Source organism: Neovison vison, chromosome 1, assembly GCF_020171115.1.
Source record: "Neovison vison isolate M4711 chromosome 1, ASM_NN_V1, whole genome shotgun sequence".
Lineage (NCBI taxonomy): Eukaryota > Metazoa > Chordata > Mammalia > Carnivora > Mustelidae > Neogale > Neogale vison.
In genome coordinates, this window is record NC_058091.1 from 275021399 (window position 1) to 275038095 (window position 16697).

The 16697-nt window shown below is 55.6% G+C and overlaps 1 protein-coding gene across 9 annotated transcripts in view; it reads right to left on the minus strand.

Moving 5' to 3' along the window:
• TCOF1 (treacle ribosome biogenesis factor 1) overlaps positions 1-16697 on the minus strand; it is a 37421-nt gene that overhangs the window by 4776 nt on the left and 15948 nt on the right. For 5 of the 9 annotated variants that reach the window (XM_044231460.1, XM_044231433.1, XM_044231407.1 and 2 more), the window contains 11 exons: positions 13220-13357; positions 12843-13031; positions 12575-12760; positions 12275-12412; positions 10011-10121; positions 5530-5716; positions 3878-4011; positions 2186-2299; positions 1662-1884; positions 1088-1173; positions 413-593 (listed from right to left, as the gene is read on the minus strand). In XM_044231460.1, coding sequence (XP_044087395.1) covers positions 413-593; positions 1088-1173; positions 1662-1884; positions 2186-2299; positions 3878-4011; positions 5530-5716; positions 10011-10121; positions 12275-12412; positions 12575-12760; positions 12843-13031; positions 13220-13357 — 1687 coding nt within the window. The remainder of the gene's footprint in view (positions 1-412; positions 594-1087; positions 1174-1661; positions 1885-2185; positions 2300-3877; positions 4012-5529; positions 5717-10010; positions 10122-12274; positions 12413-12574; positions 12761-12842; positions 13032-13219; positions 13358-16697) is intronic. The other 4 variants (XM_044231415.1, XM_044231424.1, XM_044231452.1 and 1 more) reach the window with 4 other exon arrangements.

Genomic DNA, 16697 nt, shown 5'->3' on the forward strand with positions numbered 1-16697 from the left:
GTCTAAGGCTTCACAAGAAGTCAGCCCATTACCAGAGGTCTCTGCCATGTGCTAGAGACTTCTCCAAAAGTGGCTCTTGCCTTCTGTCTGAGCTGCCCTGAGTTCCTAGCCCCCATACCACAAGCCCCTTTGTTAGGAAGCAAAGTTAATGGAGACAGAGAACCAAGACCATTTAGGGCAAGGGTCACCCTACGGCTACACCAGAATCCCACAGAGATGGAAACCTGACTTCCAGGCCGTTCCATATCATAGAAGCCAGACACCTGGGTGTGGGGCACCAGGCCTTGGTTGGAGATGCCCCCGCGACAGACAGGACCTTATCGGTAGGCCTGTTCCTAAGGCAGGGAAAGAAGGGGCCCACTGCCTTGTCCCTCCGGGTCCCACTGTCTCTCTCCTGTGGCCCTTGACTCACTTGTTTTAGGGGATACGGCACCTGCTACATGTTGGGGTTCCACTTCCTGCTTGCCGTCTGGGGCATCTTTGGTGGCAGAAGTAGAAGAAGCCGAAGGGTTGAGGTCTGGCTTAGGAGTGGCCTTTGAAGCTTGGGAATTGGCCAGAGTCGGCCCAGGGGTCACATAACCTGAGAGGAGAGACTGAAGAAACCCAGTTTGAACGAGTGAACCAGGCAGAACCCTGCTCCACCCGAGGGCAGAACCTGCCGTGCGGAAGCCATCCCAGGAGCCCTGAAGATCAGGCTGGCTCTCAGGCCCAGGGAGGGGGCGTGTTAGCCCTTTGAATGTACCTCCTGCACTATTTTAATTAATACAGACTTTCACCGGGTACATTTAAGAAGACAATCTCTTACTACTAACGAGAATGGAAAATCACTAGTGCTTGCCGTGTACAAAAGATAACCTTAAAGAAATCCCATCTGTTCTGAAATGTCTTTTTTTCTGGGACTCAGCTAAAACCAAGGCAAGCCTTTTCCACAGGTTCTCGGAGTCCACCCCTCATGGCATGCTAAAACAGAGCCTTGGGGGAGAGAGGGCCCCGCTGTGGGGGACGGCCTCGGCATCACACTGTAGCAGGTGGCCTTCAGCGCCCGCCCCCAGGCCCCCAAGGGGCCAATTCCCTCCCTCACCATTACCTGAGAGGGTGCCACCACCTCGTCCTCGCTGGACTCTGCTGTGGTCTCCTCCACCAAGGTCTCTGTCGTGGAGGGGGCTGGACCTACTGGGGGAGCACAGGCCACCTGTTGGGAGGACCTGGGATGGCCTGAGCCTTCCACTGGTCCCTTACCCTCCTGCCCAGGCTTTACCTGCTCCTATGACTCCCTCCAAGGTCAACGGCTATTTGCAGCCTTCTAAGCAAGACATCTGAATGACAAAACCTTCCGTTCTAATTCCCAACGCCCAACTTATGCTTCCCTGCTTTTCCGTGGGGGAAGCACAATCCTGGGATTTTAGGGGGCCAGCTATGGGAGCCTGATGGTAAAAAGCTGGCAGCAGTCCAACAGTAGGGCTGGAAAGTCTCTGGTATCATCTGGACCAACCACCTCGTATGGCTGTATAGGTGGGGAAACTGAGGCCCAGCATGGGGATGACAGGGCCCAGGCCACAGAACAGCTGGAGATACAGAGCTGAGACCTGAGCCTTGTACTCCACCAGGCCGCCACTCCCCTGCTCTGGGCCCACCTAGCCTTCTCCTCCTGGGTCCCTCACCTAGCCTGGGGGCCGAGGGAGCCATCCGGGGCCCGTTAGCATCCTCCTCGCTCCCTGAGGAGCTGCCGCTGCTGTCATTGCTGTCACTGGAGGTGTCAGAGGCCTTGGCTTTGGTGCGTCCAGTGGGAGTGGCTGTGGCACGCTGGAGCGCAGGGACCTCAGGCTTTCTGACCTTGTTGGTCCCCTTGGCTGGCACAGGGAGTGTTCCCAGAGCATTATCAACCTGATTTGGTAAGAAAAAAAAAGGAAAGAGAAGATAAACTGAAGGGAAATAAACTCGGTGCCTACCGAACACCCCAGTTACCTCCGACATAGGCGCCTGTTAGCTGCTGTGCACCAAGGCCTCACTTAGCACCCCTCCCACAAACGCTCAGCTTGGCAGCAGAGGTCAGGGTGTGTGTGCTAGTCACAGGGCGGGTAAGTGCTGCTGCTGGGATTTGGGCCCCTGTCTGTGCCCTCCCTTCTGTGCTCTGTCATCCAGGGTGACGCCTGGTCCCACCACCACCACCAGGCTCCCAGCTCACCCCACTGGAAGACAGGGTCCTGGCAGCAGGAGGCTGGGCCTCACTGGCTTTCTGGGCAAGGACTTTCAGGGCGGCCTGGGTCAGCGGGAGGTGAGCAGGGCTCCTCTTTGTCACCTGTGGACAGCCACAGGCAGCCCTGAGACTTGCTAGTCCCCAGGATGCCATCTGTGCTAGGCCCAGGTCAGATCCTGGCTGGGGGAGGAGGGGACCTGTACTTGTACAAAGAGCTGCGGGACTGGAGGACGAGACTGAGGGATAGTCAAGACTGATGCCACCATTGGGGCAGGAAACGGGGCCAGGCTTCAGTTATCAGCTGATCATACCGTTCTCAGGGGATCCCCCCAGGGGAGGGAAGCAGCCCGGGTCCTACCCGAGGCCCCCAACTCAATCTGCGCTCGCACTGGGGAACAGTCCCCAGCCTGGTGGCTGCAGCCTCCCCACAGGCCTTCCTGGGGCCCTCCTGCCCCCACACAGACCCCTCCTCAGGGAGACGGACTGGAAAGGAGCTGGGTGGGCTCTCCCCACCCTGGAAACTTCCAGCCCCACCCCCGCATCTCTGCTGCTGTGTGGCCCACAGGGCCCGCACCATGGCCTGTCTGGCCTGACCCCACTCGCCTTACTGCTTCCTCCAGCTCTCCCTGCCCACGCGCTTCCCCAGGGGGCCCCAGCCCGGGTTCCCCGCCTGGAGTACTGGCTTGCCCTGGCCTGGCTGCTTCTCTAGTGTCGATATTGCTGCCTCAGGGAGGCTGCTCCCCCTGTCCTTCCTAAAGCCACTCACCGCCTTATTCTCTAGTTTATACCCAGTTTCTCTTAAAGTACCCACTAGTTGGCGAGTGCTTTACTTTCTGGCTTCCTTGTTTCCTGTCCGGCCCATGAAGGAAGGGACTTTCCCCCATTGCTGTCCCCACCATGGTGTCTCCAGTGCCCGGCGTGCAGACGCACTCGGCAACCCCGCTGGCTGAACGGCGGTGGGCTGCCGGCTGCAGTGACCAGTGACCAGTGTGCAGCTATCCAGCTCCCATGCTCCCAGGAAGCCTCTCTCGGGCCTGAGCTCGAGATGAGCCCCTCTGGGCTAAGGGTGCCCAGCTCCTTCCTGTCCTCTTTGGGGGGTGACATGCAATGGGCTGGGAAAGCTGATCCGCAAGGCCCAGGAGTACAGTGAGGAGTGAAGAGGCCTGGGCCCGGGCCCTGCCTCATCCTGGACGGGCCTCTGCGGTCCTGTCGAGGGGCAGCCCTCAGCTCGTGCGCCACGAGCTGCTAACTCCACCCTGCTCAGGCGGCAGGCTCAGGCCAAGACCCAACAGAAACGCACCGCAAATGGTGAAGGCCAGGAAATCACTGTTATGCCCACTAAGAACAGGCAAGATTTGTTCACAGCACTTCCACACCGGGAGGGAAAAAGAAAACAAACCAGAACTGCAAGGGTGCTGGAAGGGCTGCCGCGGGGCGTGAGCTGCACCCTGGCTCTGCCTGGAGGCCATGCTCCCATGCTACTCCTCCTCCTCAGCCCAGGGGTCTCCAGGAGCCCAGTTGGCAGTGCAGCCAAGCTGGGGAAGGTGCTGGTGGCGAGGGGCGGCTCCTTGCATGGGGCTGGAGGAGAGCAACGGCAGTCCCACCCAGCAGTACCCGTGGAGTGAGGGAGCCCCCCTCGCCCCTGCCAGCTCGCACGGACCACCCCTGCCCACCCAGTACCTGAGCAACGGGTGCCTCCTGTTTCTTGCCTTCTGACATCCGACTAGACACCGCGCCACTGCCGGCCCCCACGGCGTTGGCTCTGACGGCTGGCCTTGGCTGGGCCGTGAGCACACTTGTGCTGGTTCTACTGGCTGAAACAGAGCGGGACGGGGTGCAAGTCAGGGTACACGTCATAATCCCCAATTATCAGCCCTTCCTGGGGACACGGCCCAGTGCTCACGGCACCTGCAGCAGAAGCCTGTCTAATGCCCTCCCCCTCTGGGCGCCTGGGTGGCTCAGTACGTTAAACGTCTGCCTAAGGCTCGGGTTACAATCCTGGGGTCCTGAGATCGAGTCCTGCATTGGGCTCCCTGCTTGGTGGGGAGTCTGCTCCTCCCTCTGTCCCCAGATTCCCCTGCTCATGTTCTCTCTTTCTCTCACAAAAATAAATTTAAAAAAAAGAAAAAAAAAAAGCTCCCTCCCTGAGCCTCACAGGCAGGAGCCATCGCTGGCTCCGTGTTGCAAGCTCAGGGGAATCAGCTGTGGCAGTGACCCCAGGACTTCACCCCGGCTCTTCCCACCCTTCAGTCCTCCACGCCACCGCCCCTCAGCTGGCCGGGCCACCACTCTGAGCAACGCTGGGGAGCCCTGCTACAGAGTGGGACTCTGCATTTAGAAGAGTCTCCGTAAGAATATCATTGTGATCTACAAAGGCTCAGTTCTGTGTGTTCTAGTGCTGCGTGTATGCCCCAAAGCCCACGAACGAAGCCCATAGCTTCCTCCAGCATGGCACTGCCCACGTGAACTATGCTAAGCCCACCCAAAGGACAGCTCTATGGCCAGCAGGAATAACATGGTAAACGCGTAATGTCACCGTCGGTCAGGTAAAAACTATGGCGCATGCATGCACAGTAGGAGCTCACTAAAAACACAGATACAGCCGCAGTTCCTATAAAGTGAACAGTTCTAAAACGGCAGTAATTATTCCAGACAGTGGAATTATAGTGACATCTTTTCCTCGGTGCTATTCTGTACTTAATGAACCTACCCAAACCAAGTCTTATCATCCTTGTGGAGTGTCATAATAACAACATTAGCCATTTTCCTGATGGCAACGGGAGTATCACAGATTCTCAGTCATAGAAACCTCAGACAGGGTCCTGTCTCCCACCGAGAGATGGGATCTTTGCCTATGATGTCTCCTTTGGGATTACCTAACCCTTTGTACATGCCACCAGGACTGGGAGGCTCACTACCACCTCACAGCCCTCTCCCTGTTCATGCAGTCAGTCGTTACGAAGCTTTTCCTCCATTACGTAGAAATCTGCTACCTGTAGCTTCTGGCCACTGGCGTGGGTTCTAGCCCTTGGAGCTGGTACAGAGAAGTCCCGGCAAACTGTCTCTGGAAACAGAGATCAGGACGAACCAATGTCGGGTGCAGAGACCTGGCCTCAGGCCCCTCTGGACCCACAACTGTGTGCCGTGTGACTCAGCCAGCAGCCTCCCCTTTCCGGCCGTGGTGAGGTCTGTGTGTGTGCTGCATGCGTGCACACGTGTGCGTGTGTGCGTGCATGCATGAGCCGGCAGCTCCTGCCCAGTGAGCCTGGCGGCCGCAGCACACAACTCAGCCCTGCATGGGACTCAGCCCTGCACGGCAGGCCTGTGCTCACCAGGAGTGGAACACTGCGTCGCGGGGATCACATCCTCATCCTCACTCCCAGAGGAGGAGCTCCTGGCAGTGCTCTCCGAGGCCCGGGCCTTCCTTGGGGTGTTTATAGCTGGGGCGTGCGTGGCGGTAGCAGCCGGGCCAGCTGGACTACGGTTAGGGTCGACAAAAATCAGAGGGGGTTTAATCACCTTGAAAAACAAAAACAAAACATATCCCCCCAGTGAGTAAAGGCTTGGCCAGGCAAAGGGGAGGGCAGGTGGGGGGCTGCCAATGCAAAGGGTCCAGAGCACTCCGGGCCACCGGGCAGGCGGAGGCCACCCCAGCCGCCCATAGCGCTCTTCGCACGCCCCCGGCCCATGCACCTGCTAAGACCAACATAGCACCTCACAGCCCCTGAGGGGCTGAGCCTGAGCCCCTGAGCCCACAGACCTGGAGCCCTTGAGGTCAGCAGTGCTAGCACTACTGCACAGCTGGGAGAACTAGAAGTCCAGAGAGGAGAGAAGAGTTGCCCAAGGCTGCACACCTTCCCTGAACTAGAGCCAAGCGCAGAAGAGCCATTTCAGCCTGCCTTCCCCTGGCTGACTCCAGGGCCAGACGCTGGCCGAGCCGGGTGCTCTAAGCAGCGTGCCCCCAGCAGCCTGGTTGTCATCCAAGATGCCCCTGCGGAGCTGCGCACAACCAAGCTGCCCCTGCCCCAGGGACACTGGAGTGGCCCACTAAGTTGTGGCCCGGGGTGCCACAAGCCATCTACTCTGAGCCCACATCTTTGGCAAACCAACTGCACAGAGGAAAAGCCAAGGCGAAGATATTAAGGGACCGAACACCATGTGCAGCCCTGTGTGAACTCTTATCCGAACACACCAGAGATAAAGACCGCTGTTCGTGAGACACTCTGGGAAGCGGGAATGCCCAGCGCGCAGGCCAGTTTCTTGGGGTGATGTTGTATGTACGGCGGCTGTCTTCTCAAAGAAAGGAACCTGGGGGTGTTGGGGAAGGAGTGGAGGGTTTGCACAAAGTGGGCCTGGTCACGAGGGCAGCCCTGCTGAGGCTGGGGAAGGCTCGTGGGGGTTCTTCACGCTGTTCTATCTTTGGGCAGGCTTTACAGCCTCCAGCGAGGCAGCACAATAGAGAGAAAGAGGCTGCTCCCTGGGATCCTGTGACCCAGGCCGGGGTCACAGCTCCAGTGGATATGCCCACGGGATGCGAAGTCACTTCACATATTTGGAGCCAGCGAGCCGGATGAGCCCACACCTTCCACCCCCAGAGATCAGAGTCTGTCTGAATTCCATGCCCTCTTTGGCCTGGGAGGCAACACAAGGCAGCCGGAGGAAGCTGCCCAAGGCCAAGGCCTGGGACCCCATCTCACCCATTCATTACCTTTGGGGCCCAGGGTGCGGTGGGAGAGGCACCATGAAAAGTCAAGCAGAGAGGGGCCCGCCCGAGGGTGGGAGTTCTGCTGGGCTGGGGCCCTTCCCACCCTTGCCAAACAGCCTCCCCCGCGGCTGCTCTGATCTGCCACTTCCAGAGCCTGCCTTCCCACATGATGAAAGAGAGAAGGATGGAAAGTGGGAGAAGGCTTACAGTTGAGGGAGGGGGGATCTATATATATGTGAGAAGACAGAGGAACAGATTGTCGGGGACGAAGAGAGGCACCGAACCCACCGAGGCAAACAATAGCGTCTGGGATGTTAAAAGCAGCTCAGCAGCAAAGCCTCCTCCTCCCTGTTGCACCTGCCCACACGGCCTTGGCGCCGTGGGCGGAGCAGGGGGCGTGGCGCTGGAGGGCAGGGACAGGAGGGGTCGGGGCTGAGCCCAGGACCCGACAGCAGTGCAGTGCCAGCGCACCGTTCCAAAGGTGGGCCGTGGGACCCAGGGAATTGAGGAAACCCATCTCTGATCCTACCTCTGCTGGACCTCACCATGTGCGGAGGCCCGTGAGCATTGAAGGCCTCAGTTTCCCACCTGGTAACAGGGCTATTAGTAATCCCAGGCTGGGCTCGCTCACCGAGGGGCTCTGATGTGCTTTGAAACTGCACAGCACAGCACACAGAGGTGACAGATTCACAGGAAGCTGATGCAGCCAGACACTGGCTGAGCCTCCCTGCAGGTGCCGGGTAGCAAGGGCCTCCAGGGGAGGCAGGGACTCCCTTCCTACCACAGAACCAAAGTTGGGGGCCTTTTGTCACAGCTGGGCTCCCCAGCTGTGCCCTCATTCCAGTCTGGGGCCGACTGGGGTTGGGGGGCTGACCAGCCCCGGCTGTTAACTATGGGAATAAGGGACAGAGCTGAGAAGGCACCCAGGAGCTCCTCACAGAACTGCCCGGGGGCTAGTCAGCAGGTCCTGGGCCAGCCCCACACGAAAGGGCTGGGAAATCCCAGTCTCCAGGGGTGGGCCTGGAGCCTCGTGGTTCTCCAGCCCCCAGGGAATGTCACCCCACAGGATGAGAAGGCTGAGGCTCAAGAGAGGGCAAGCGGCCTCACCCAGGGTGACCAGCAAACTCTGCCAGAGCTACACTGGAAGTCCTGGAGCACCAGACAGGAACTCCTTCTGGGACCAACCATGCTGAGGCTCTGACTTAACACTCTAATTCAGTTTTTACGGTCTTTATCTCAGACTGATCCAAAATGTTGAGGGAAGAGCTCAGGTCTTTTTAATATGGTACATACCCTAGCACAGACCCTGGCCTGGGGTTCATTATGCCAGCCCAAGAGGGCGGAGCCACAGACCATCCCCTCTGAGGTCTCTCTCAGCAAAAAAGGCTGGGGTCCATCCGTGCAGGTGGGGAGACTGGGCACAGTGAGGGAGCCTGGGAATGGAGCCACAATAGCCCGCCTCCCAGCCTGAGGCTCTGCCCTCCATGGACACTGATCCCTTTTCTCCAGACCGGACAGTAACAAAAATAGAGGGAAACGTGTAAATGGAGAAGTCCTGACAAATGCATAATAGTGAGACTAATCATGCTCTGCGAGCTGGGGATGAAGGAGCTAAGCAGCCCCTGGCAGGGAGGAGAGGCTGCAGCTTCCTCAGGCTGTGCCGTCTGCCCTGAATCCTCCGAGGGAAACACATGAAATGCCAACTTTTTTCCTGCTTCTTTTTTAACAGGGACTCCAGAACCTTCAGGACTAACACACCAATTAAATGGTTGAGCTTAAGCATGATGTTCATTTTAATTGTGTGGGCCCCCGCATTGCAGGGCGCAGCAGCCCCCTCCCTCCCAGCTGTCCCGATCTGCTCAGAGAAGGAGGTGGCCTCCTAAGGGCGCTGGGACTGCCGGACAGCAAGGCCTGATGGCCCTGCTCTTTCTCTGGTGAAAGGCCAGCGCACGCAGTGCCAGGCCATGGGCATAGTATGGACGGCCTGGATTCAAACGCCAGGTCTGTCCACTTGTTCTGGCCATGGGACACCGGGGTAGGTCACTCAACTTCTCTGAGCCTCACTCCTTCCTCCTTCAAACAGTAATAAAAGGACTACTCTCAGAAGGCTGCGGTGGGGACTGAGCAGGATAACGGAGGATGGAGTTTGGCCCCCAGAAAGTGACCGGTAATGGCAGGTGTAGCTGTTCATCAGGATTCCTGTCACCTGTGCTACAGAGCAGGGAACGGAGCGAGCACCCTGTCACTGGGGGTGGCACGTGGCATCTGACCTCCCTGGTGGGCCAATCAGCACATGGTACGGCAGGTGTACGAGGGAGTGGTTGAGGAGAGGGTCTGGTAACTGTAGGACTCCAGGGACCCTGAGGGGACCTGGTGGAGGCGTCCAGGCAGCTGGGGCTAAAGGACAGGGCACTGCCATCTTCTGGGAGGGCTGGGCTTACACAGAGGCCTGGACTCAGCAAGCTGGGGAGACAAAGTGGGCCTGGTCCCAACCTTTGGGGGTGAGTCTGGGGAAGCTGGCGGGTGCAGCAGAGAATGTGAACGTGCACCACGGGCACCGGAGTGAGATCCCAGATGTGCCCATCGGTTTCCAACAAGCCCCATGGTGAAGGCTTTTGATTCCAAGGAGCAAGCAGGGATATACGGGGAGCAGGGGGCCAGCATCGCCCCTGCCCTGGCTTCTTACAGATCATGAGAATGTGGGGAATGGATTTCACCTCATTGGGCTCTGAGTCCCGATGCCTCCAGTGGGCCACAGCATGGGCCCTCCTGGAACCGGCATGCCCCATCAGGCAGCACGCTGTGATGGACGCCGAAGGGAGGTCTGCCACCCTGCCTGCTGCCAGGGCAGACACCTCGGCCTCAAACGGGGAGGGTGTGCCCGGGGTCATGGAACTGGCAGCTAGGAAAGCCAGCCCGGTTTGGCTCTGAAGCCTGGATGTTCAATGACGTTCTGCGGCCTACCTCCCGGGGTCACCGTGAAGATGAACCGATCAACCAGGAGACTGTGAGGTGCTGTTTAAATGGCAAAGGTCTGCCCTCACTCTCCCCCCACCCCCGGCGCCTGCTACCCTGAGTCTGTGGTGTCCAAAGCGAAGAAGGGCCTACCTGGCTGGATGGCAACTCCTCGTCACTGCTCTCCGAGGACTCCTCTGTGTTCTTCTCTGGGGCTACTGGTGCCAGGGGCTTGCTTCTGGCAGCTTTGGAGATGCCCTCCTTCTGGGGGAACAAGCACGCAGGCAGGGGAGAGGGGGTGTTAGCCAATGGGGAATGCAACTGAGGGACTGGGGTGGGGAAACCCCGGCCAGGGAGCAAGGACTTTCCCATATGCTGGCCGTCCACGGGTGGCAGCATGGCCCCCCTACTACATGCACGGGAGGATAGCGGCTAGCTTGGCATGCCCCGAGGCCCCTGGAAACCCAGGCCTGCACTCTGCCGATGCCCCCTCCAAGGCTGACTCTGAACTTGAAAGGGACGTAGGAGTCAGACCCCACTAAGACCTGAGGACTGGAGTGCTACTGGCCAGGTGTCCAGAGGAGAGGAGACAGCAGTCCAGGACAAGGTTGCAGAGGTGAGCCAGTGGTCCCAGCACGTTCTATCTGTCTGTAACACCCCCAGGTAAAAAAAAAAAAGCAGGAGCCAGCCAGAAGTGTCCCGAGGCTCACCCCCTCCTGCCAGACCAGGCATTAAGGAGAGGGGCTGGCTGGGCAGGAGCCACAGTCGGGGGGCCAGAGGAGGAGAGCACGGAGCAGCAGGCACCAGTGGTGACCAGCTCAGGGGAGCCCAGGGCAGGGGCCAGAGTCCCCCACCCCCTTCGCTACTCAGTCCAGCCAGGCAAAGCGGCAGAGCCACCTACACTGTCCGAGTCCGGTTTCTCAAGAGCAGCTACGAGATCCTGAATTGTATCATCTCCTTTTTAAATGGGTCGACAACACCGCACACAGCAACAGCTGTGCCCCATGCCTTCCTCACTATCAGAAACCCAACTCTGCTCTCCTAGGGCTGGTGGCCCCCTCTCCCAGCCAATCATAGAACCATAGGCCCCTCATCACTGAGCAGGGGAAGCCCATGTCTTAGATCTGGACAAGGGGGTGAGGGGAAGGGAGGTCAGCTAGTGGACGTCCTAGCTCTTCTGGGGACGCTGCGGCCCTGCCATGACAGCAAGTGGAAGATGGAAGAAATCTGGGTCACCCATGAGCCCGAGCTGAAGGAACCACCTCTGGAGCAGCTTTCCCCCAAAGCCTTGTGCTCTGTGAGGTAACCAATCCCCTTTAAGCTCTTGGAATTAGGTTTTCTCTCCCAAATTAGGATGTCCTGATTCAGGAGCACACTTAAAACTTTAAAAACAAACCAAAATACTGCCGTGTTTGAACAGGCCTGGGACCCTTGTGTCTCAGTCTGGCACTTAGGCCCCCACAGACATGGCAAGCAACTAGAAGTGACTACTGCCTACAGGACGGCTGGCCCTGGTGGATCCCGCCTGGCTTCACATTGCCTCCCCTTGGCAAACCCCTGCCCTGGAGTGCCTGGCTCTACTTTTTTGTCTGGTGAACCCCTGGTCTTCCTTTAAGCTCTGCTCAATCATCTCTTCTAGCTGCTAAACACCTGTTCTCCCAGCTCCATTGGACAGAGCACTACCAGAATACTCTCCAATAATCCAGCTACTTCATCTTGCCCCACTGACTATAGGCCCCGTGAGGGCAGGGCCAACACCTTTCATCCCTTTATCTCTGCCAGTGAGAAAGAGTGTTCGTAGTTGGTCTGATGCACTGAAGACAGTGGTCAGTGCTAGAAGCATTTAACAGACTTCTTGGTGCTTGTTTACCTCCTGAAAAAAAAAAAAAAAACCAAACAAACCCAGAAACCTAAGAGAGGAGGAGCTCGGCCTGGCACAGGGATTTCCAGCTTCCCTTAAGAAACAGAGATGTGGCCACACAGAGGTACATTTCCACAAGGTCATAATCGGCTGCTGCAGTTGACAGGGACCATCTTTCTAGTTGGGACCAGAGCTCTCCAGTTTGCCCTGTCTGCCACCACCTTCTACTGCCTCTTTGGACACCAACACTCAATGTCGGCTACGAGGCCATCACACGCACGAGCCCTCTCTGTCCTGGAGTCTGTTTCCCTGAACTTTGGCAGGACGAGGCTACTCCTGCTGCCTTCTGCACAGACAGAAGGGAAACCATCCACAGCAAAGTCGGTTCCTCATTCCCTCCCTCTCCCCACTCCCCAGGCTTCATCCGGCTAAACTTTCCCTGGTATCCCAGGTAAGGGAGGGGACTCCTCTAGCTCCCTGGTGCCTCCTGGTACTTGCATCACAGCCCAAGCCTCAAGATACCCTGTGACATCCTGGTATTCTCAAGCTCATTTACCTTGGCAGGAATTGCTGGTCTCGCCTTCTGTGGGGCTGGCGTGTCTCGGGCTACGGAGGCCTCAGTGGATACAGGAGTGCCCGGGACACCTTTCATCAGGGAGGCCTTGGTTTGGGGGTGCTTTATAGCAGGTTTTGCCTAAAGAGACACAGAGGACGGCTGCTGGGGTAAGGGTCCGGGAGTCATGGCTTTCATCTGGTCTTCTTTCCTCACCTGGCCCTGAACCCAAGTCCTGAGTGTGGAGAGGGCGGTGGCAGCTCAGAGGCCTGGTGTTGCAGCGGCTTCCTCGTTAGGCCTCACCTGGGCTGGCGCCTCCTCCTCGCTGTCAGACTCCTCCTCACTGCTGCTTTCCGAGTCCTCCTCCGGCTTCCCTGCCTGGGTGGCTATGGCTCCTGTCTTCTTGGGAGGGGCCGTTGCAGCCCCTTTCCTGGAGAGCTCCTTGCTGGGGGCTGAGGCAGTTCTGACCTGGGGGCTCTTCCCTGCAGGCTTCACCAGGAGTGAGAGAAACAATTAGGGGAAAGAGCCAAAGGAACTGCAAGAGCTGCTCTCTACTCTCCCCGGGCCTCACCTGAGTGGGGACCTCTCCATCACTGTCCGACTCCTCCTCGCTGCTCTCGGAGTCCTCCTCCTGTGGGCTCTTGACTGGCCCTGGCTGTGCCGGGGCTGCTGTGGCCACTGCCTTTCCCACAGCTGGCATGGACCCCTGGCTCCTGCCTGAGACAGCATTGCTCTGGGGAGTTCTCGCTGGTGGCTTTACCTGCATCGTGAGAAGGTAACGGCATTAGGGAAGGAAGCAGACAGCACAGCTCCATTTAGTAACCACTCACGGTGTGACTGTGCAGAAGTCTGTCCCGCCTGTGCAGAGCCCTGGCTAGGCTGAGCCAACTGCGTGGTCCTCCTTTCCACCCCACCTCTGGCGCCTCCTGGGCTTCTGGACCCACTTGCCTTGGCTGGGGACTCCTGCTTGGCTTGAGCAGCTGCCATGACCCCTTTTCCTAGAGCTGATGCTGCCCCTTTGGCTGAAGCTGCTCTGGTGGGAGCTGGGTTGGCTTTGTTCTGAGGAGTTTTCATAGAGGCCTTCATCTGGAAAGAGAAATGAGAATTACAGAAGGAAGAAGATGAGATGCAGTTAACCAAGAACTCTGATTCTGGAGTCAGATGCTGGACTTTGGATTCTTGCTCCTCCATTTAATAGCTGTGCGAACCTGGGCAAATCACTAACCTATGTGGCCTCAGCTTCCTCCTCTGTAAAATGGGGCTAACAACAATGCCCACCCACAAGGTTATCATGAGGATTAAGTGGGAGAGTCACAATGTTTAGCATGGTTCCTGGCACATAAACTCGTTATTGTGAGCACTTTTCTTAGTGTTAGCTAAGCACAAGCCTACCCAGAGCAGATGTACTTTTCCAGGCTCCCTTTTCAGCTAGGTGGCCGCGAGTTTAACTTCTGACTAACAGAATAGAAGTCAAGTATACAATTCAACTTCTTACACAGTTGAAAACGTGGTCTTCTTCTTTTTTTTTTTTTTAAGATTTTATTTACTTATTTGACAGAGAGAGAGATATCACAAGTAGGCGGAGAGGCAGGCAGAGAGAGAAAGGAGGAAGCAGGCCCTCTGCTGAGCAGACAGCCCGATGTGGGGCTCGATCCCAGGACTCTGGGATCACGACCCTAGCCAAAAGCAGAGGCCTTAACCCACTGAGCCACCCAGCACCCCGAAAACATGGTCTTCTACCTTCCAGCTGGAAGAAATGCTGAGGTAACAGCTGGAGCTCTAGCAGCCATAATAGCATATGAGGCAGGAGCCAGGTACTCAAGATGGCAGAAGAAGATAGAAAATCATGGCTGTCTGAGGTTTTCTTCAGTTTAACCTAATCTTAACTGATATCCAAGGGATCCCCCCAAACTCTCTCGGGGTATCCAAGCAAACACAGACCTAGAAAGATGAGGGCAACAAAGAGTAAAACCTTTGATGGTTAGATTGCAGACAGGACTGTGAAAGCAAACTGGGCTAATGTGAGGTAGAATGAGGAATCTAAGTGTCTCTAGGCCCCTGACTCATTCAGAGATGTCATCTGATCAGTGACTTCCGCATCCACACGAGACCAAGTGAAACTAAGAATCAGTACTTCAAGAAAGAAAGCCCTCTCAAGCACAGACTGTGTCTGGCAAAGGTCAAGGTGCTCATCAGCACAGAAAAGTCATCCAGAGAGGAGCAAGGTCTTTTACATTCACTTAAGAAAACAGACACCAGCACTAAGGTGACCTCACAAGTGTTAATACAGTACGAACTATGACTCAAGAAGCAAAATAAAAAAAACCCTGAATAGACCCATAATAGTTTTTGATATTGACTTAATAATTAAAAAATCTTCCACACACAAAAAATCCAGGCCCACGTATCCTTCCTGGTGAATGCTACTAAGGAAGAAGTAATACCAATCCAACATAAACCCTCAGGAAACAAAGGAGAGAATACTACCAAACCCATTTCACGAGGCCAGTGTCACCCGGATACCAAACCCAGGCCAACACATCACACAAAATCTACAGACTAATATTCCTGACAGATACAGACGCAAAAACTGTAGCAAACCAAATCCAACAACAAAAAAGGAGCAGACAGCATGTCCCAGTGGGATTTATCGCAAGAACGAAGGGTTGATTTAATACCTAAAAATCACATTTATATATTACATTAACAGACGGGAAAAACAAAACAAAACAAAACAAAACAAAACAAAACAGTAAGATCACTTCAAGAGAAGAAAAGCATTTGACAAAAATTCAACTCCAAACCTCATAATAAAAACTCAACAAACTAAGAGCAGAAAAGAACTTCCTTGGGGGCACCTGGCTGGCTCAGTCAGTGGAGCATGGGACTCTCGATCTTGTGGTTGTGAGTTTAAGCCCCACGTTGGGTGTAGAATGTACTAAAAAATAAAATCTTAAAAAGAAAAGAAAAAAGAACTTCCTCATCCTGATAAAAGGCATCTCTGAAAAACTTGGAGCTAAAAAGCTAAAATCATACTAACCAGTGAAAACACTGAATGCTATACCCTAAATGAGAAACAAGGCCAGGCTGGCTGGTCCCACCATTGCTATTCAACATTGTACCTGAGGGTCTAGCCAGTGCAGTAAGGCAAGAAAAAGAAATACACGCTGTCTAGACTGAAGAGGAAAAAGTAAAATTGCCCTTGTTCACAGACAACATACTTTGTATATAGAAAATCCCAAGGAATCTACAAAAGCCAAGAAAACAGGTAAGCAAATGTAATGTCGAAAGATGTAGTATCAACAAGGACGCCTGCGTGACTTAGTTGGTTAAGTGTCTGCCTTCACTTCAGGTCAGGATCCCAGGGTCCTGGGATCGAGTCCTGCATCAGGCTCCTTGCTTAGTAGAGAAGCCCGCTTCTCCCTCTGTCTGCTGCTCCCCCCACTTGTGCTGATGAATAAATAAATAAAATCTTAAAAAAAAGAAAAGAAAAGAAGAAAAAGATGTACAGTTAACATACAACACAAGGTCAGGCCCTAAAGGCATCCTCTCACTTATTCAGCCAATCATCACAGGCCAGCTGGCCATTTCTCCCACCCCTTTCACACAAGGGCTCTCTTCCTACGGCATTTCAATGGCGAATCACCTCCTTTTCTGTCTCTGACACATCTGGTTTTCCAGAACCACTCCTCTCTTTGTTACTTTGTTCTGAACCTCAGCTCTCACATGGACAGCTTCCTTTGAGCTGGCTAGGGTCTCTGAGCAGACCAGAGACTGTGTGACTCACTTGACCCCAGCAGTACTGAGCGTGCAGGACGCACTTGGGGTGCACAGATGGCATTCTGCGAGGGAAGCCATACAAGGATTCTCAGTTCATCCCCACCAGAACCCCGCAACAGAGGCTTGATTATCCTTATCCTTCAGACAAGACTCCTAGCAGAGCTGCCTGTCTCCGCAGAGGCAAGGCAGGCCTCCTGAAGCTAGGGGTAAGGCACCATCTTCTGACAGGGCGTCAGGCTATAAAGTTGGGCCCCTAGAAAGGGATTAGCCGTTTTATTTTGTGCAATGGAAGAAAGTAAGGCCCCAGAACATAATCATGTCTGTGGTTGGAAAAGTCTGGGCCAAGATGCAGCAGAAGGATGTATGAAAGTCAAAGGCTTTTGAGGCAGGCACGCTGGGGCCTAGGCCCAGCTTGGACCCTCCCTGGCTGGGCTGAAGCAGGCCAGCAACTAACTCTTCTAAGCTCTAATTTCCTCCTCCAGAAACCAAAGCGAGCAAACACCCGTCTAATGGTACTGGTGGGAGGCTCAGACACTGAAGCAATGAGCACAGCGAAACTTTCCAGGCACTGGGACGTGTCTGTAGCTTACAAACTGGATAGGAGCTGTTGGGCTCGGACTCCAACAGGGCCTGTACACAGGTCAAA